This window comes from Haliotis rufescens, unplaced genomic scaffold (assembly GCF_023055435.1).
Source record: "Haliotis rufescens isolate VD_foot unplaced genomic scaffold, xgHalRufe1.0.p SCAF_12, whole genome shotgun sequence".
Taxonomy (NCBI): Eukaryota; Metazoa; Mollusca; class Gastropoda; order Lepetellida; family Haliotidae; genus Haliotis; species Haliotis rufescens.
Window position 1 is genome coordinate 2666181 of NW_025963802.1, and position 21317 is coordinate 2687497.

General features: G+C 40.3%; 1 protein-coding gene across 2 annotated transcripts in view; it reads left to right on the forward strand.

Moving 5' to 3' along the window:
- The window catches only part of LOC124138103 (dynein axonemal assembly factor 9-like), a 201741-nt gene that overhangs the window by 23415 nt on the left and 157009 nt on the right, over positions 1-21317 (forward strand). For both annotated transcript variants that reach the window (XM_048393258.1, XM_048393259.1), the window contains 4 exons: positions 2475-2517; positions 3091-3143; positions 4134-4260; positions 11092-11173. In XM_048393258.1, the coding sequence (XP_048249215.1) occupies positions 2475-2517; positions 3091-3143; positions 4134-4260; positions 11092-11173 (305 nt within the window). The remainder of the gene's footprint in view (positions 1-2474; positions 2518-3090; positions 3144-4133; positions 4261-11091; positions 11174-21317) is intronic.

Genomic DNA, 21317 nt, shown 5'->3' on the forward strand with positions numbered 1-21317 from the left:
AGTGTAACTAAGGAAGTCATCAGTCATACTGTTGTTTATTACACACATCAGACCACCTCATCATTAAGGGGATTAAACAAGGATATTTTCCTCTAGACAGCTAAGAACCATTTTTCTTTTTCAAGAAACAGGGGCACGGGTTGCCCAGTCATCTAAGGCGCCGCGATTCACTGTGCAAAGTTGCGTCCCTATGAGTGTGGGTTCGAATCCCAGTTCGCCTCGATTATGTTTCTAGGTTTGTCAGCACCATACCCATGCTCGTGGGTTTCACCGAAGTGGTAAACGTCTGAGACCTGCATCACTTCGGGCTTTCCTCCCACATTAAGCTGACACGCCGCGATATAACTGGAATACTGTTAAAAGCGGCGTTGAACCCAACTCACTCACTCACTTGTTCAAGAAAGACTTCTGAAGAGTTTGATATGACATTTTGGATATTTTGAACAGACAGGTTGTATGTTACAAAGTCCACACACACTTGTATTGTACAGGGTGCATCTCGTTTACTTGTTTTGATTGGTTGACTGTGACCCCGCTAAGGTCCTGATTGGTTTGTCTATTAGTGTAGACTAAACTGACTCAAAAGGTGAGATCAGACTAAATTTGAGCATGAAACCAAGCGTAAATTTAAGCATAAAACAAAGTGTAAAATGATGATGCAATACTGCATTGCATAAAATAATTTTTTTCTTATTGTGAACATGGTAAAAGTAGAAAAAAGCAAAAAAATAGACTTGGTTTTTACAGTGCATTGTAATTGACATTGAGACCTGCTTGTTTGAAGATGCATAGTAAAACACAAGTTCAACACACAAAATTGAAATTAGCATAAAGGAATGAAAAGTTGCTGTGTTAATAATTGACTAAACAAGATTTTAAACCATTCAGCATGTATCATACTGACTCAGTAAAACAATTACTGCCCACTGACTAAAGGCCCTGAATCTAACTCAATCTGATGAAAGATCCTGATGTCACTTTTCTTTTCAGCCATCGGACAAGACATCACTGGCCGAGGTCTATGCAAATTTTAGTTTGATTCAATATAAAATAATTGCGTTCAAAACTCAGCTGACCGAATGGCCAAACCAAATTACATGATAGCTACGTGGGAGGCCAGAAGTGAGTGTCAAACTGTCGGTCTGAGATTCAACAAGCAGCTCTGTTCCATACAAACAACTGCGTGCCTGAATTACCATTGGTTGAAGCAGTTCCGTGTTAATTATTAATGCTGTCGTGTCTAGGCACACGCACAAGCAGGAACACTGTGTTTATTGGAGTTCATGCTTAGAATTAGTAACAAGGCTCATGTTTGATCATTTCATTACTTACGCACAACAGGATTTTCAACCAGTCACACTTCGGCCTGTTAATATTGACAAAATTTAAACATGTAAATATGTATTTTAAAAGTGTGCATAATGAATAAAATGCCACGTTCTTTCACATTTAATACCATATGTAGAAAACTTGTGTAATCTTTGTTTGGTGCAGTTCACGCTTTCCACTGGGAATCCACTATTTGTGTGAACGGGGCGGTCGGGTAGCCTAGTGGTTAAAGCGCTTGCTTGTCAATGTGTGAAGCCCATTTCTGGTGTCCCCCGCCGTGATATTGCTGGAATATTGCTAAAAGCGGCGTAAAACCATACTCACTCACTCTTTTTGTGAACATGGTATCTAACGAGAACTTGCTGAATACTCCATGTACCTGCTTCTTGTAACTTCATGATTGATTTATTCATCTTGTTTGATGAACTCATCCACTCAAACGTAACTATCCAAGAGGAGAACAAATGCTTTGTTATCGCTTGACACATCATCATCCAGCCCTATAGAGGGCCCACAGAAGGTGGTCATGATGTTGGACACTTGGAGTTTCCTTTATAAAGTCAGTGGAAAACTGCTTGATGCTGACAGTATCCATTACCATGGCAACCTCCGAGGAACATTCGATTTGTGAAGCCCACTTCCATACAGCTGTAATATTGCTTACTGTTTCATGTAGCCAAGCCTTTTTATTTTGTAATTGGTTTTGAATTTTGCAAAAAAGTGGGGGGAAAGTACAACCCGAAAAGCACTATTTTCTTTAGTCCACCAAATGCAAACTTATGTGTCCATTACAAACATTGTAAACTGCAAGACAGTCTGTTGTATGACAAGACATGCCCACTAACTTTGCACTGATCCCCAGCAACAGAATAATAATGTAGACAGTCTTTTTGATTCACCAGTTCTCTTGAATTTGCAATAACATATTCTACAAATGTAGTGGAAGAGCTCTTCGTTTCATGACTCAACAGATGCATTTGGCATATGTTTTTGTTATTTTTGACACTGTTGTTTATATTTCTGATGACATTGTTACAGAGCTTATACCTTACAATTTAAGGTGTGGCATATTTGTCAACTTGAATTGTACTACAAGTACTATGATCTGCTAGTTTCAAGGGACTTTATTTGCTTTTTGTGTGCAGAGCCCAGCATACCGGAGACCTGTCAGAGGAACGTCTGTTTGAGGTGTGTATAGCTGTCATACATAGTCATGAGCATTGCTTCAGATATCAAGTTTTTCAGTGAAATTAGAATTGTAGAGTACTTTTATGAAATTGTGTGCTCAGTTTTAACGACAAAAAAAAATCCTTCAAAATATTCAAGATCCGTAACATTTTGTTGTTGTTCACTCAACATGCTCAGTAAGAATGAAACTATACACCTATTCTGTGAATGTACATTGACTGAAAGAATACATGACTGTGGGCATCTTAGGCTGTGCATGTCAAATATGAGAAAGGCATTATTCAGGAAAAAATAAAACTTATGCTTGTCATAAGAAACGACATTATGGATCATGGTCAGACTCAGTGACCAGGCTGATTGTGTGTTGTCATGCTCCGAAAGCGAGGAATGTGCTCATTTAAGCAATCACTTGTTTGTTTGGTCCTTGCTCAGTTGTTTACAGACTGGAATATTGCTGAGTGTGGCGTTAAACAACAAACAAACATCGACCAATGGCAAGATGTGGGTGAACTTGACTGCTGAATGCCCCCTGTACAATCAGTACAGAAGGTGATAATGGTGTTTGTGTTCCAGCCCCTCAGAAGCTACTTTCAACATGGCCGAGGAGCAGCCAGTGGAGATGGCAGGTACAGTTTGCAATTTAAGTACCAACCCAAAGCCTTGTCCAGTAAAATTATTTTCATCTGGAAACCCTCATTGATTTTCTCTGATAAAAATGTACTGCAATGATGACACAGGACAATTTCTGTGTAATCAATTTCACATCACCAAATGGAGTTGCATTGGCCTGACATTCTGTATATTCCAAAGCCCATTAGTCCAAAGGCCTATTATCAAAAAAACATGTTAGCACAAAGCCAAATAGTGCAAAGCCCCATTAGTACAAAGCCCTAATAGTACAATGCCCAATAGTTCAAAGCCCCATAGCAAAAAACCCTGTAAGCACAAATATGAGCAGTGCAAAGCCTTATCAGAACAAAGCCTTATTAGTCCAATGCCCAGTAGTCCAAAGTCCCATTGGTCCACAACCCCAGTAGCCCAAAGCCAATTAGTTCAAAGCCCAATAGTACAAATCCACATTAGTCCACAAAGCTATTAGTCCAAAGGCCTATTATCAAAAAACCATGTTAGCACAAAGCCAAATAGTCCAAAGCCCCAGTAGACCAAAGCCCCATTAGTCAAAAGCTCTATAGTCAAAAGCCCATTAGTCAAAAGCCCGTTAGTACAAAGCCCCAGTAGACCAAAGCCAAGTTGTCCAAAGCCCCATTTAGTCAAAGCCACAAGTTGTCAAAAGCCCATTAGTCAAAAGCCACATTGCCCAAAGCCCCATTGGTACAAAACCATGTTTGTCTGGAAACCTTCTTGACATTTAGTGTTTAGAACATCTATATATTCAAAAAAGGGGAATTGCCCCATAACCATGAATTTTTGTTGGGAATGTTTAACTTGGACTTGGTTCTCCGTGGTTTTACTGGAGTCTTTTCATGGTCCCTGTTTACATTCAGTTATGATTGAATAACGGTGACATGAATGAATGTGACACCGGACATGACACTATTGAGATACATTGCCTCAATCGATAATCAGTCATCTCATTGTTGGGTGTATAATTGCAGGAGCAGAAAGTTACCCTTTGTATTGTTTGGGAGCCATGCAAGTAAGACTGAACTGCTCCAAGCACAAGACATGGATGGCTACAATTCTAAGAAGAGTTCCATGAAAGGGGAAACAACTCACACTATCGTGAGTACTTTGTTTCTTTGATTTGGGGCCTGTTTCCCAAATCATATTATTTGAGCAGTATCCCATAATATGTGGGGTAGATTATTGATGAGAACAGCCAACAGTTGGTGCAAATGTGTTAAAAGTATGTCCATATTATAGTCAATTATTCTCTACTCAACTATTTCAGTGAGTATGTCCGAGTTGGTATGATTGTAATTGATGATAAAATTACGTAGTACATTATGGACATTGTATTTAGTCCAGATGAGCATGACTTTTGACAGACTGTTTGATCAGATGTACTTGTGTTTCTCCTCATGATTGATGAGCCTATCTTATTTGGGATACGAAGGGTCGGAACTCACTAAACTCACACCTCTAGACACACTCGATCAGGAAGCCCTAAACTGTGGTATACCTAGACATGTCAGATGCCTTTTTCACGTCTGATGATGATATATCTGTCTATCAGTTGTTGTGTGATACCATACAACACATGTCATCTTGAGATGTATTATGGCCGAAGTTGGGATACAAATTAGCTGTATCAACTGAATATCCTACTAAATGTTTTGAATTGAACCAAAATGACACCATCAACAACTGAAGTTTCAGTACAGTATAATGCATAGTCTAATGCTGACATAACAATAATGTTAAAACTTGTTTTGTGTTTTTTAACATTGATCGTGCATTAATAAATATCGGAGCAACTGTCTTATCAATGGAAAACAAAATAAATAGGTCAAGAAATGAAAGAAATCAATTCATGAGGATATAAATATTCTAAAATCATTGTAAATAGCTGGAGAGGAATCTGAACTGTTAACATTACTAAATGTGATCCAGTATGCCTATAAATTTGAAAGCTGTTTCATAAAGACTGCATTTTCAATAAATATTATCGGTGACCTAACAAACATGTAATGAAGAAATACTCCAGCTACAACTAGCACCCTGACATTGTGGATTGTGCCCAGACGTGATGGATTCTACCCTGACCAGTGGATTGTACCCTGATAAGGTGGATTGTACCCTGATGTGGTGGATTGTACCCCGACAAGGTGGATTGTTCCCCAACATGGTGGATTGTACCCTGATATAGTGGATTGTACCCTGACATGGTGGATTGTACCCTCATGTGGTGGATTTTACCCCAATGGGGTTGATTGCACCCTGACGTGGTGGATTGTACCCTGACGTGGTGGATTGTACCCTGATGTGGTGGATTGTATCCCGACCTGGTGGATTGTATCCAAATGTGGTGGATTTTACCCCAATGGGGTGGATTGCACCCTGACGTGGATTGAACCCTGACATGGATTGAACCCTGGCGTGGTGGATTGAACCCTGACGTGGTGGATTGAATCCCAATGGGGTGGATTGCATCCTGACATGGATTGAACCTTGACATGGATTGAACCCTGACATGGATTGAACCTTGACGTGGTGGATTGAACCTTGACGTGGTGGATTGTATCCCGATGTGGTGGATTGTACCCTGACATGGTGGATTATACCCCGACATGGTGGATTATATCCCGATGTGGTGGATTGTACCCTGACATGGTGGATTATAACCCGACATGGTGGATTATACCCCGATGTGGTGGATTGCACCCTGACATGGATTGAACCCTGATGTGGTGGATTGTACCCTGACATGGTGGATTATACCCCGACATGGTGTATTGTACCACAATGGGGTGGATTGTACTCTGAGGTGGATTGAACCCTGATGTGGTGGATTGTACCCTGATGTGGTGTATTGTATACCAATGTGGTGGATTGTACCCTGATGTGGTGGATTGAACCCTGACATGGATTGAACCTTGACGTGGTGGATTGAACCTTGACGTGGTGGATTGTATCCCGATGTGGTGGATTGTACCCTGACATGGTGGATTATACCCCGACATGGTGGATTATATCCCGATGTGGTGGATTGTACCCTGACATGGTGGATTATAACCCGACATGGTGGATTATACCCCGATGTGGTGGATTGCACCCTGACATGGATTGAACCCTGATGTGGTGGATTGTACCCTGACATGGTGGATTATACCCCGACATGGTGTATTGTACCACAATGGGGTGGATTGTACTCTGAGGTGGATTGAACCCTGATGTGGTGGATTGTACCCTGATGTGGTGTATTGTATACCAATGTGGTGGATTGTACCCTGATGTGGTGGATTGAACCCTGATGTGGATTGAACCCTGATGTGGTGGATTATAGCCCAACATGGTGTATTGTACCACAATGGGGTGGATTGCACTCTGAGGTGGATTGTACCCTGATGTGGTGGATTGAACCCTGATGTGGTGGATTGAACCCCTGTTGTGGTGGATTGTACCCTGATGTGGTCGATTGAACCATGACGGGGTGGATTGTACTCCGACATAGTGGGTTGTACCCCAACGGGGTGGATTGTACCAAGATGTGGTGGATTGTATCCCAATGTGGTGGATTGAACCCAGATGTGGTGGATTGTACCCCAACGGGGTGGATTGTACCCAGATGTGGTGGATTGTACCCCAACTGGGTGGATTGTACCCTGATTGAATCCTGATGGAGTGGATTGTACCCGATGTGGTGGATTGTATCTCAACCTGGTGGATTGTACCCCGACATGGTGGATTGTACCCCGATGTGGTGGATTGTACCCTGAAGTGGTGGATTGTACCCTGAAGTGGTGGATTTACCCTTATGTGGTGGATTGTACCCTGTCCTTGTGGATTTACCCGATGTGGTGGATTGTACCCTGAAGTGGTGGATTTACCCTTATGTGGTGGATTGTACCCTGTCATCGTGGATTTACCTGATGTGGTGGATTGTACCCTGAAGTGGTGGATTGCTGCTCATGCAATTGACCACTGGTTTGCCAAGACCCCACTCAGTTGTTTACCTCGACTTGACTCAGTTGATTACCTAGACTTGACTCAGTTGTTTACCTCGACTTGACTCAGTTGATTACCTAGACTTGACTCAGTTGTTTACCTAGACTTGACTCAGTTGTTTACCTCGACTTGACTCAGTTGTTTACCTAGACTTGACTCAGTTGTTTACCTAGACTTGACTCCGTTGTTTACCTCGACTTGACTCAGTTGTTTACCTCGACTTGACTCAGTTGATTACCTAGACTTGACTCAGTTGTTTACCTAGACTTGACTCTAGGTTATTTACCAGCCGCAGGGATTTAGCTGACATGTTGTTGAATGAGGCACAAAACAACATTCACTCACTCACATTTGTGCTACTTATTGCTTTTAAAGTTGGTTCCAAATTATAAAGAATAGGCTTTGTTTTTTCATGTATTTTTTGTGTGTCTGCATCTGTAGTTGTATGCGCAAAGTGTTCCTGCTCCTCACCATGGTGACTGTGAAAATACAAATTGTCCGAGTTTCAGGTATGCGTGATCATGTATTCTTGAATGTCTCTTTAAAGACATGATTGATTTTACTTTACAATGAAAAAACAGAACTATTTCACTAACCGTTTTTTTTGGCAATTACCAGTTTAAAGAATTTACAGAAAAGACTTTCACTTAGACAATGCATTTTTTAACTGTAGCAATGAGAAAAATGGTGTGGCAATATCTTGTACAGCTATAAATATTGTCATAAAAAACCTCAGAGCTATGCAGGGCCATGAACTTGAGAGAGCACATGATGATGCCTGTCTCGCACGTCACATTCCAAGTACAGGTAATCCGTAATGTGATTGTTGAGTCATGCTACAGAATGTAATATTAGTTATCAGCTGATTGTTGCACTATTTCAGCAGTGCAGATTTTGCAGTTGCACTTCAAAGTCTCTTCACTTTCCCTTTATAAAAGTTAAGTTGTTTCCCAAGCAGCCTGATGTCCTGGGGATTTGACCATATCTTATCACTATAACAGCTGTCTTTCTTATAAAAATATGGGTGTATGTTTGTGTTGGATGTAGCTCTCCAAACCTGCTCATGTGCCTGGCCTCCATGTTGTCTTGTCTGTGGGATAGTTTCCTTTTGGCCTTGTATCAAATTACCTTACCGTATTCGACGTAATAAGCGCCCCGATCTAATAAGCGCCCACGGCGATATTTGCTAATATTTTGGCTAGTGAACAATCCCAATTAGCATCCTTTCCGATTGATCAATGAACACAAGACTTTATTTGTGTATAATACGCACTCGTGTGTTCTATGCACCCTTAATTATGGGCAATTAAATTCTGGAAAAATATATCTGTCATATATAAACATTTCAGGCTGTCAGCATAAACCATGAAATTTATGATCTTTCAACTGTTAGTAAATAGTATTCTAATAAGAGCCCCCCATTTCTATTCTTGTGAGCGACCTGGGTGCTTATTACATCGAATACGGTATATCAGAAGAAAATATAGGACATGAATCACACCTGACATAGAAACTTGTGTTGTATAATAGGACGAAATCTAATCCACCCAAAATAAATGACATTTCTTTTAAAAGACATATAATAATCTCGATAGATCCTCTGGATGGACTCTCCTGGGAATTGAATGTATGGAATGAGACGCTTCGCAAAATGAACAAAGGCACAGACAGTATCTAATCTTGGGATAAAGTACACTTTTTGAGTTACATTATAATGGGCTTGACGCTGTACAAATTATCTCCCACATGATCTAACATATCCTTGGTAACATTGTTATCTCAGTCAATCAAGGTTTCGCATCCACACCAATAATCAATTGGCAAAATAGTTTCTTTAAACTTCGAATAGTTTAATATTATTCCCTGGTAGAAGTCTGGCAAGATGATGTCATACGTCTCCAATGGTGCTGTGTTATCCCAAACATATACAATCAACTGTGTCGATGCCTCAGTATCCACAAAGTTGTCCGTGAGGGGAAGAGAGATCATGAAAAAATGATACAGCGAGAGGGGTGGGTGGGTTACAATGTATCACCCACCCCCTCCCTCTTCTTCTCCCTAAGTTCAATACACATGAGATCTTCATGGATCTGAGATTTTGAAACTCAATACTGAATCAGACATTCCAATGGCGTGTTGTTATCTTGTTGAGGGCAATACCGGGACTTTCCCGTTTATCAGCCCTTGGCTGAATTACGGAAAACAGCACTTTCCCAGGGCTCAATTTCGGAAGTGCAAACGCTTTCTTACCTAAATAGGGGATGCCTTTTGCTAAAAGAAAATTGAACTTTGAGCTGGAAAAAACTTCACAGAATGCAAATGTTGGACTTGCACCTACTGTTGATTTCCCTCTTGTAGTGCATTTTCCACGTATTAACTTTCAAAGGGAGTTCAGTTATGAACCTAAGGAAGATAACTCCAAAATAAATATCCAAATTTAAGTCCATGGGCCTAAATACAGTTAGTTTTATGTTTTTCTGCCCATGAGCGTAATTACATGTGGGTTTAAATACAGGAAGTCCCGGTATGTATGTCAAATACAGTTAATAATTCAAGTCTATCTAAATCCGCTCTCATCAATAGTTGAGGTTCAAGTTATCCCTCATTCTGACTGTTAGTCTACAGTGTCCCGCCACCATTCATGTATTCCCAGTTCTGGCACAAACAGATGTCCTCAAACTATGTAGGATATCACATTTTCCACCTGATTACAACTGATCACACATTGCAATAAATAGTTTCTCTCAGAGACTGGTTCTCTTGTTTTTTGCTGGTGTGCTTTTATGATGTACAGACAGATTAATGCATTGGTTTTACTGGTTTTATTGGTCTTTAATGTCAAATCCCATAAACCCAAAACATATTGAAATCAAATCATATAAATAAACATGTCATCAATGATAAGTTCACAGACTTCTTATTTAATCATAAACTCATAAAAGCCTACAATATATCAGAGCAATAATGCACCTCTAGCCCTGCCCATTTTAATATCAGATAATCCGAAAACAGTTGGCTGTTAGAGGACATGACCTAATATGTTTTTGTTTTGCAGACATAAACAAAACAATATTTTGCTTGGTTAGCCAATCAAATACCATGGAATCACTTGCAATTGTTTAATATTCCTTCATGAACTCAGGCCTTTGTCCAACTCTAAGTGCCTTTCTTTATGTGATAAACCTGTGCACACAATACACCGTCATCAATTTGGACTAGTTCTATAAACCTGGCAAAACTGCCCAATAGTTAAAGTATCATTTATATTATTTATAAGGACAATTATTAATTTGCCATATTTAAAGTTTTTGCTATGTGATATCTTTACAAGGACTAATGGACTGAACATGTTAGTTTCTGTCACTGCAACATAAGGTAAAATGCAATGAAAGACTGTTTGTCCAAGACCATTCGTGAAAACATTCATTACAATTTCCAAAAGCTTTGCTCGTTTAAAACATTATGCAGATCCTGTGGGTTTAAAAGAACCCTTATTATGTCTTGACCTCAGTAATCAATGACAGTTTCACTGGAATATGTACCATCTGAATTAACAGGGCTGCACTGTATGCCATGGTTTTAGATTAGTTTATTAGACTGTCAAGATTTTATCATGCTCTGAAGACTTACACTAACATGTTGACCCCTGAAGATCCAGGGTAGAATAGGTCTTCAGCAACCCATGCTTGCCGTATTAGGTGAATATGCTTGTCGTAAGAGGCGACTAACAGGATCGGGTGGTCAGGCTTGCTGACTTGGTTGAAGCATGTCTTCGTATCACAATTGTGTAGATAGATTCTCATGATATTAATTCCGGATTGTCTGGTCGAGACTCGATTATTTACAGACTGCCATCATATATCTGGAATATTGCTGAGTGTGGCGTTAAACAACAAACAAACAAAAAACACTAACATGCTATGTTCTTTTTACCTTGTGTTTCAGCTGTGTCAGGCAGTGGATCCAAAAGGCCCGTTAACCTGTGCTCGGACCTACTTCTATACACCAGTGTACGACCCATTCTCAGGTGAGCCACATGTATAGTCTGTAACAGGAATATGCCCCAGTGGGAATCAGAGGCAGAGTAGGCCCCCAGTAACCCTGCTGGTTGCAAGAGATGTAAATGAGGATTGGATGGTCATAATGTGTGACCAGGCTGATTGTTTGTCATTGTTCTCTGCTGACATGGGTTGATGCTCATACCATTGCCCACTGGTCTGTGTGACCGGGACGTGACTACCGGTATGTACAAGATGCTGGAGTGCTGGTGACTGTTAAATATGGCAACATTCTTTCACCCACTCATTCATTCATTACAGGAAGGCCACACTGCCAAGACATTGCAAATTGCTTAACATCTCAAAATCAATAATCAGAGCTTCAGAATCAATCAACCATGATAATTAATAGGATTGATTTTTTACAATTGTGAAGGGGACAATTTGTTTGCATTAAGATGTGGAAAATTGAGGTCATTTGTTTGATCTTTGATGCTTCCAATCCTATTTCAGTTCTTCCAGTTAAGCGTTACACAACAGCAGGTTTGGGGTGATAAATACTGAATCTCTGGCCAGGAAGTGTTTGATTGATATTTAGAATTTAAACAGGAAGAAGTGAATATTTATGGATGACAGCTTTGTTATTATTATATCCCAGTCATCTAAGGCGCCGCAGTTCGGTGTGCAGAGTTGCATCCCTTGGGCACGCCAGAAACCTATGATTTGAGGTTTGAATCCTTCTTAAACAACAAACACATATACAAACAAAGCTCATGGGTATAACTGAATATCAGGTTGATTATGAAAAGAGTAAATATCTAAATAGCTAATTCATCTCACCCTCATCCCTCAAATTTTATGTGAAAGAATTCAGGTGAGCTACTGTGTTCATCCCTTGGATACATATGATGATATTGATACTAAAAAAGAAGTTAGGGATTGTGAAATCAGAATATTTTTGTGGATGTGTATATTTCAGAAACTGAATCCCTTAAGATAACAAAAGATCAGGGTTAGAAACTAACAGTTTTTGCCCACTAGTCCTTATAATGACATCTTCCTGAGGCATGAGAGTTAACTGACTTTAAAAGTCCAGTTTCCACCATTGCCGAACTAGGCTGGAATTAATGGGCTCGATCGTAGCGTCACCAGTGGCTATTACCAGTTATGTCCCTTCTAAGCCTCTCCTATGGACCAATCAGATTCCAACTCTCGTATCACTTGTGTTTGCTTCACACAAAATGGTGGTGCCCAGTCAGGACGATCTGATCGATAATCAAGATCTATATTGTGATAAAACGGGTCTTACATCGCGAAATGCATCAAATCACGTGAGCACCTTGATTAAAAACATGAAAAGATTTGGAATAATATCTGTTGACAACGAGTTGGCTGTGCACATGCTTTGCAAAAACTGCAGTCGATCGAAATCTTCACGACAGTTTACGAACCGGATTTCGATTTCAGTGCACGTTTCTGATTGGACTAAGCATAGACTCGTTAGTCCAGCCAAAATGTAACTCCATAATACCAGCCTAGTTCGGCAAGGGTGGAAACTGGACTTTTATAGTCAGTTAACTCCTTTGCCTCGGGAAGATGTTATAATGATAACATATAGAAAAACCCTTAAAATGGGTCAATTTCTACTAGTCCTTAGGATACCTTTACTATTGGGCAGTTTCGTAAGGACTACAGGACTAGTGCCAATTTCTAATGCTGAAGATGTCTTCATATAATATTTTAAGTACCAAATATCATTTGAAACATTAACAATACCTGATAACATTAAGATATAATCCAAAATGTCAGTTTACTCAGTTCTATTGATCTTCAGGTTGAGTGGATCATTAAATATTAAATTGGGAAAAAATTATTATCTTGAAAATGGATATTCATTACCGGGAAGTTCAATTACACTGCTTGGTTAATTTCATTACCACACAAAGGTTTGGGTAATTAAATCTGTTTCCTGTTTGAATTAGATGATGGACATTATGTGTTTTCAGATTTATAGATGTTTTAATGTATTCAGTGCCAGGGAATTCATTGTAACCAGCAGTGTGAGCTGGAGGTTCAATGTGCAAAATGTCATAGCTTGAAATGTTCAGTAACACCTGCAAATCTGGAAGCAGATAATGTTTATTTATATTGTAATTACCAAATGTTTCCTCACACTGTGATATGGACTACCGTATTCGACGTAATAAGCGCCCACGGCGATATTTGCTAATATATTGGCTAGTGAACAATCCCAATTAGCACCCTTCCGATTGATCAATGTACACAAGACCTATTTGTTCGTGTATAATACGCACTCGTGTGTTATATGCACCCTTAATTATGGGCAATTAAATTCTGGAATATATATATCTGTCGTGTAGGATACGCACATACTTTTCTTTTGTATCATTTCAGGCTGTCAGCATAAACTACGAAATGTACAATCTTTCAACTCTGTTTTTTTTCTCACCAAAATTATATTCTAATAAGAGCCCCCTATTTCTAATTTTGAGAGCGCCCCGGGCGCTTATTACGTCGAATACGGTAAGTGTCAGACCTCAGTGTGCATGGATGACCTCATGTGCTTCTGAATAGCAGAAAAGTGACCAAACTAAAGCAAAGTTGTTGTGACAAATAGTGAAATTTAATTGATAGCCCATGCCATGTTGTTCAAATTTGAGATTTTCCAAGAAAATAATGTATTTGCAGGGGAAATTATTTCGAAACTGCTTTGAATTCCACTTTACAATCAGTTTGCAGTGCACAATCCCATTTGCCTTCTTAAAAATCACCATCTAGGGAATTTGTAACCGATAGTAAATTTAAGCATATGTTAATAGAACAATAACATCAGGCACGTATTGCACACTTGTTTATTCACTGCAATGTTATATTGTAGATGTGTTTGTGTTGCTCAGTATGGTGTAATGTAAGAAGTTTTGTTTTTTCAATTATGGTTCTTTGTTCAAATGATAGACAGAAATGGTATTTTGATGTTTGCATCTGCCCAGAGTTGCTCACTCACTCACTCACTCACTCACTCACTCACTCACTCACTCACTCACTCACAATGTCATCGTATCCAAATTGTGTAGCTCGATGCTCATGATGTCAGTCACTGGATTGTCTGGTTTATTTACAGACTGCCGTCATATAGCTGGATTATTGCTGAGTGCAGCGTTAAACAACAAACAAACAAACAAATAAAGTTACTAATTGCTCACGTTATATACGGTGTGGGGACAACATGGAAGTCTGTTTTTTCAACCTTTTGTGCATTTAGAGCAAGGTTAGTGACAAGGGATTAATAAAGCCTGAAAAACATAAGAACATTGCACTTTTCTCAGACCAATGGGTTTAAAAATATTTTTTTGCACGTCTAAGTGTATTGTGAAGATGTTTTTCCATTTTAGTCTGAAAGCAGGAAGTACATGTAGATCCTTTTATACAGGGGTGTTCACTCATGCTGAAGGGTTGGAGATCTCAGAATGTGTTTTTTAATCCTTGCAGATGTTTTTCTTTGGATGACAGCCATAGAGTGGTAAAAGTGGAAGCTTTCTTGTAATAAATACTGAAGTGCTCATGTTAGAAAAGGTTTTCCTAGACAAGAGGTGACAGGATATGTAGTTTCTTTAAAAAAATGTATCTTAGTTGTCAGCAAGGTTTTAAGTGAGTATTTCTGTGATTGAAACTAATGCGAGTTAGTGTTGACTCCTGTGGCAGAAGTAGTGTTGTGCCAGCCGATATCACCCCAGGTTTCACATAGATAGGTTAATGAAGAGTTTTCTTTTACCCAGAGAATTTCACAGCTGGGAACTCCAAAAGCCTGATTGATTTCACCAGCATAAGGTTTTTATCCATGCTATGCACGACAGTGGTGTTGATTGTGTAATGCAGCGGAGCTAGCTGTCTTTGTATGGGGGCTACACAACCAGAATCTCAGGGTGTACAGTCGTACTTACGCCCGTATCTTTTTATTTGTATGATCATGGATCCAGCAACCCTATATTTTCCAAAATTGGAAAAAAAATAAACCTGAATTTAGACATGATGTCAGCCTTTTTATTTTCAAATTTTTATTCCCTTAACCAACTTCTGACTTTGACAAAAAATATATACCGTATTCGACATAATGAGCGCCCAGGGTGCTCTCAAAATTAGAAATAGGGGGCTCTTATTAGAATATTATTTTGGTGAAAAAAACAGTTGAAAGATAAATTTCTTGGTTTATGCCGACAGCCTGAAATGTTTATGTACAACAGATATATTTTTCCAAAATTTAATTGCCAATAATAAAGGGTGCATATAACACACGAGTCGTATTATACGCGAATGGGGGGGAGGAAGTTGTGCGTATTGTATTCGAATAGGGGTCGGAAGGGGTGCTAATTGGGATTGTTCACTAGCCAATATATTAGCAAATCTTGACGTGGGCGCTTATTAGAGTTGGGCGCTTATTACGTAGAATACGGTATGCTCTATCAAATAATAACTACTGGCCTTATTGCGGTTAGTCTGCCAGGCATCATGTCATTAGCCTCTTAAGACACATTGAGCCTTCTTATATATTATATGATGCTTTCCTCTTCTGTAATTAATCACATTTGCTGTAATTAGTGCAGCTTTAATTAGTGCAGCTTGTACAGTTAACCTCATATGATCAAAACTGTGGAAAGTTCAATTACATTTAGGTTAAATTTAAGTTTAAAAGTTTAACAAATTGATATTAAAAGAAAGGAGATGTTTTAGAATGTGACCATGGACCTTCACTAAGAGTGAGTGAGTTGATTTAACACTGCTTTGAACAGCAGTTATATCAAAGTCTGTTACCTGGATGTAGGTGTGATGCAGGTCTTGATTTAGGTCTGATGTAGGTCTTGATGTGGGTGTGATTCAGGTCTTGATGTAGATGTGATCAGATGCAGTGTCTAGATGTGGGTGTGATGCAGGTCTTGATGTAGGTGTGATCAGATGTAGTGTCTAGATGTGGGTGTGATGCAGGTCTTGATGTAGGTGTGATCAGATGCAGTGTCTTGATGTGGTTGTGATGCAGGTCTTGATGTAGGTGTGATCAGATGCAGTGTCTTGATGTGGTTGTGATGCAGGTCTTGATGTAGGTGTGATGCAGGTCTTATTTAGGTGTGATGCCGGTCTTGATTTAGGTCTGATGCAGGTCTTGATGTGGGTTTGATGCAGTTCTTGATGTGGGTGTGATGCAGGTCTTGATGTGGGCGTGATGCAGGTCTTGATGTGGGTGTGATGCAGGTCTTGATGTGGGTGTGATGCAGGTCTTGATGTGGGCGTGATCCAGGTCTTGATTTGGGCGTGATGCAGGTCTTGATGTGGGCGTGATGCAGGTCTTGATGTGGATGTGATGCAGGTCTTGATGTGGGTGTGATGCAGGTCTTGATGTGGGTTTGCTGCAGGTCTTGATGTGGGCGTGATGCAGGTCTTGATGTGGATGTGATGCAGGTCTTGATGTGGATGTGATGCTGGTCTTGATGTGGGTGTGATGCAGGTCTTGATGTGGGTGTGATGCAGGTCTTGATGTGGGCGTGATGCAGGTCTTGATGTGGATGTGATGCAGGTCTTGATGTGGGTGTGATGCAAGTCTTGATGTGGATGTGATGCAGGTCTTGATGTGGGTGTGATGCAGGTCTTGATGTGGGTGTGATGCATGTCTTGATGTAGGTGTGATGCAAGTCTTGATGTGGATGTGATGCAGGTCTTGATGTGGGTGTGATGCAGGTCTTGATGTAGGTGTGATGCAGGTCTTGATGTGGGTGTGATGCAGGTCTTGATGTAGGCATGATGCAGGTCTTGATGTGGGTGTGATGCAGGTCTTGATGTAGGTGTGATGCAGGTCTTGATGTGGGCGTGATGCAGGTCTTGATGTGGGTGTGATGCAAGTCTTGATGTAGGTGTGATGCAGGTCTTGATGTAGGTGAGATGCAGTTCTTGATGTGGATGTGATGCAGGTCTTGATGTGGGTGTGATGCAGGTCTTGATGTGGGTGTGATGCAAGTCTTGATGTAGGTGTGATGCAGGTCTTGATGTAGGAGTGATGCAGTTCGTGATGTGGATGTGATGCAGGTCTTGATGTGGGTGTGATGTAGGTGTGATGCAGGTCTTGATGTGGATGTGATGCAGGTCTTGATATGGGCATGATGCAGGTCTTGATGTGGGTGTGATGCAAGTCTTGATGTAGGTGTGATGCAGGTCTTGATGTGGGTGTGATGCAGTTCTTGATGTGGATGTTATGCAGGTCTTGATGTGGGTGTGATGCAGGTCTTGATGTGGGTGTGATGCAGGTCTTGATGTGGATGTGATGCCGGTCTTGATGTGGGTGTGATGCAGGTCTTGATGTGGGTGTGATGCAGGTCTTGATGAAGGTGTGATGCAGTTCTTGATGTGGATGTGATGCAGGTCTTGATGTGGGTGTGATGCAGGTCTTGATGTAGGTGTGATGCAGTTCTTGATGTGGATGTGATGCAGGTCTTGATGTGGGTGTGATGCATGTCTTGATGTAGGTGTGATGCAAGTCTTGATGTGGATGTGATGCAGGTCTTGATGTGGGTGTGATGCAAGTCTTGATGTGGGTGTGATGCAGGTCTTGATGTGGGTGTGATGCAGGTCTTGATGTGGTTGTGATGCAAGTCTGGATGTAGGCGTGATGCAGGTCTTGATGTAGGTCTGATGCAGGTCTTGATGTGGGTGTGATGCAGGTCTTGATGTGGGTGTAAAGCAGGTATTTACCACATGAGCAAAGGTATTGCACAGACAAACCAAGGAACATAACCAGGCTGAACTGGGTTTCAAACCCATTATCATAGGTTTCTGGCAAGCCTCTAGGACGCAACTTTGCATAGCTAACTCCGGAGCCTTAGCTGACTGGAGCACCAATGGCCTTCATCATGTTTAATGTTTTTAAATAGTAGCTGTTATAAGGTTATAAAACATTCAATGTAGTATGTGTATCAATGTATTTATGAATTTTGGATATATATATCCCCCTGCAACGCCAGAAGCATTCTGAAAAGTTTGGTTTTAAAGTTCTGATGATTTGAAAATAAGGTTATTTAGATCAAGGTATCTAAATAACGTTTGAATTTTTTGTAGCCGGTAGATAAATGTTGGTGTGGCAGACAGCCTGCTTAGGATTCGAATCACATACTTCCCTTTCAGATTGATTTTGGTGTGTTTTTTGTTTGCTGTGAGCTGAAACGGCAATGGCTGTGTGAGTGTGCATGCTTTATCTGTCTGACTGGGGAGAATGTTGGGTTTGTTCCAGGCCACTGCCACACAAACAAACTAGCACATGGCTTCAGATTGGCCACTAACCTTCTGTTTTGTTACATAACATGCTCGCTCTTCTCACAGTGACCCTTCCACTATCCTGCTCCTTCCTGGCTGACGCAGTTACTTGTGCATAGTGTAAACTAATACTACGTTGTTCCATGGTCATTAGCAGACACCTTTTAAATTGATTTAGTTTGTACAAATAAGAGGTTTCGTGTGAGGAATAAAGTGGCTGTTTAAGTAATGAGTTGAGGGGAAAGCACTGATACTTCCTTGAATCCAGGACCACAGCGGTGGATCTGGCTGTATTCACACACCACTCAAAGCTTTCCTAAACATAATCTTAACAACATGTTCTGAATATTTTACCTATATGTTGTGCAGCTGTTCAGTTTGTGGTAATTGATTGTTGACTTCATCTCCAGAACTGCCTCTTTGATTCAGTTGAACCATGAAAGGATGCTCTCAGCAATGTGGGATTCTTTGTACCCTCTTAATATTTTAGTTTTGAATTTTAATGGTTGCCTTGTTTTTCTTGAAATGTGCCTCAAAGATGTCAGCTTGCTAGTTGATTTTGGTGATTTTATTAATCATTTGTTTTATATTAATCAACCAAATAGGTTTTTGTTATATGATGGTTTTGAATTTGTCTTTAGGTTTTATACGTGCATATCTATGAGGCTATCATTCTCATGCTGGAAAGTTTTCTTTGTCTCATGTTAAATTGTCTCTGTCTTTACATCCTGGCCAATTCATAAAGATTATTAATTCATTTTTATATGTGATCCAGCTCAAGTACTATCCAAACAGTATACATGTATATGTAATTGAGTTAGGTGAGAACCTTGTCCTACTTGATGCATTATGGCATATAAATCAGCATTTAGCTGACTTTGCTCTGAACACAAGAATAAGCAAAGCTGTCATTTCTGTTACATGGTGTATGGACCTGTGAGGATCCCAGGTTACAATTGGGTCTTCAGCCACCCATGCTTGTCGTAAGAGGCGACTATCTGGATTGGGCAGGCTCACTGACTTGGTTGATGCATGTCATTGTATCACAATTGTGTTGATCGATGCTTATTATGAAAATCACTGGATTGTCTTGTACAGACTTGATTATTTACAGATTGCCGTCAAATAGCTGGAATATTGCTGAGTGCGGCGTGTAACAACAAACAAACAACATATGGACATTGTATGGGACCCAGCTAGCTGCCAGTAGATGTCATCATAAAGTCTATAGCACAAGAAACTTGTTCTAGTCTTCCACCAGGCATCTGACATGTCCTTGTAGATGTCTGTGCAGAGATGCATCACATTAAGTGTTTCAAGATAGTGTTAAAATAACACTGTTGCAGGGATAATTCTAGGGTGGGGCCTTGTGCTTTTAGCCCCTAAATTTGAAAAAAAGTCCCACATTTTCAAATAAAATGGGGTATTTTAACATTGTGTTGTATGTGCGTTCAATAATTAAAATTTTCACATGAAGGGCCCATGTCAGTAAATTCCTAGACTGAACCCTGCTGTTGGTCCTGTTGTCTCAGTGGCTGGTTGTCTAATTTCATGATGTTGTGTCCTTTAACCTGACGTTTATGTGACCAGCTCAAGTAGTACAATTCTGGTAGTAATTGTGTCTAGTCAGTTAATATTGATCTGTAGGATTACTCTAAAATCTACTGAAAATGATGTTCAAGAGCCCAGTTTGGACAAGTTGGCTCAAGAGTTTGGGGCACAGAGTGATGCCTTGACTGTCACCCGCATAGTTTACAAACGTTGAAGTCCTGCTTTTCTTCAGGCTTTCTTCAAGCATAAAACTGACGTGATGTGATAAAATGTAAATATGGTGAAATATTGTCCAAAGCAAGTTTTACACTGACTAATACTGCTAAAATTGATGTAAAAGGTGAGGTGAGGTGAAATAGGGTGTGACGTCGTGTCCAAGATTATGGCACTTATATAGTGACGTGCATGCACGTGTATGTGTGTGTGTGTGGCTGCTTGTACTAGTCCGGACTGATGCCGATTTATGGTGCTAGCACACTGAGATACCATGCCATAGTTTAACGTGAATACCCCACTCAGACAAAGTATACTGACTCCAAGCTGACCCGTCCTTGTTTTAGCCCCTTAATGCCAAGCGTCAGACAGAGTAACAACAAGTACCATCTTTTAACGTCTTTTGGTATGACGCAGCCGGATATCAAACCCCGGACCTTCCGCTCTCCGGGCAGACGCTCTACCATTAGACCACAGAGGCTGTCAAATCGGTGTAAAAGACTCACTCACTGGCTCATTCACCTATTGGGGGCTGTGGCATTGATAAGTAGTTATGCCAAAGGCCCAGGTTCAATTTCCCTAATGAGTACATAGTCTGAGGCCCATTTCTAGTTTCCCCCGACGTGATATTGCTGGAATATCGCTAAAACGGCATAAAATACAACTCTCACTCACTCACTCACTCACTCACTCACTCACTCACTCACTTTAGACTTATAACAGCACTAAGGTCACTTTGTAAAAAGGGGTCCCAGGCTTTTAATTACGTACTATACTTGTAACCTGACTCAACTGTCTATTGTGTCCATGAATAGACTCCTGCTGTAGACTGGTGGAAGCTTGAAGATTTCCCACTGTGCTGCATGCTTGGGCTTTTTTGAGAAATGCAAAGGGACACATTAAAACTGAACCCAGTACTCTATGGATTTTTCTCTCATTTGGAGACAATAAAAATTTAAGTGCCTATTTCGTTTGCTAAGCTTTGAAAACTATCGAGACAAAACACTGAATTTTTATCACACCACTTAAAACTTCTTGTTCTGCAATTGAGACAACTTCTTTTTGTTTATTGAAAAGCAGTTTTCGATTTTCTTT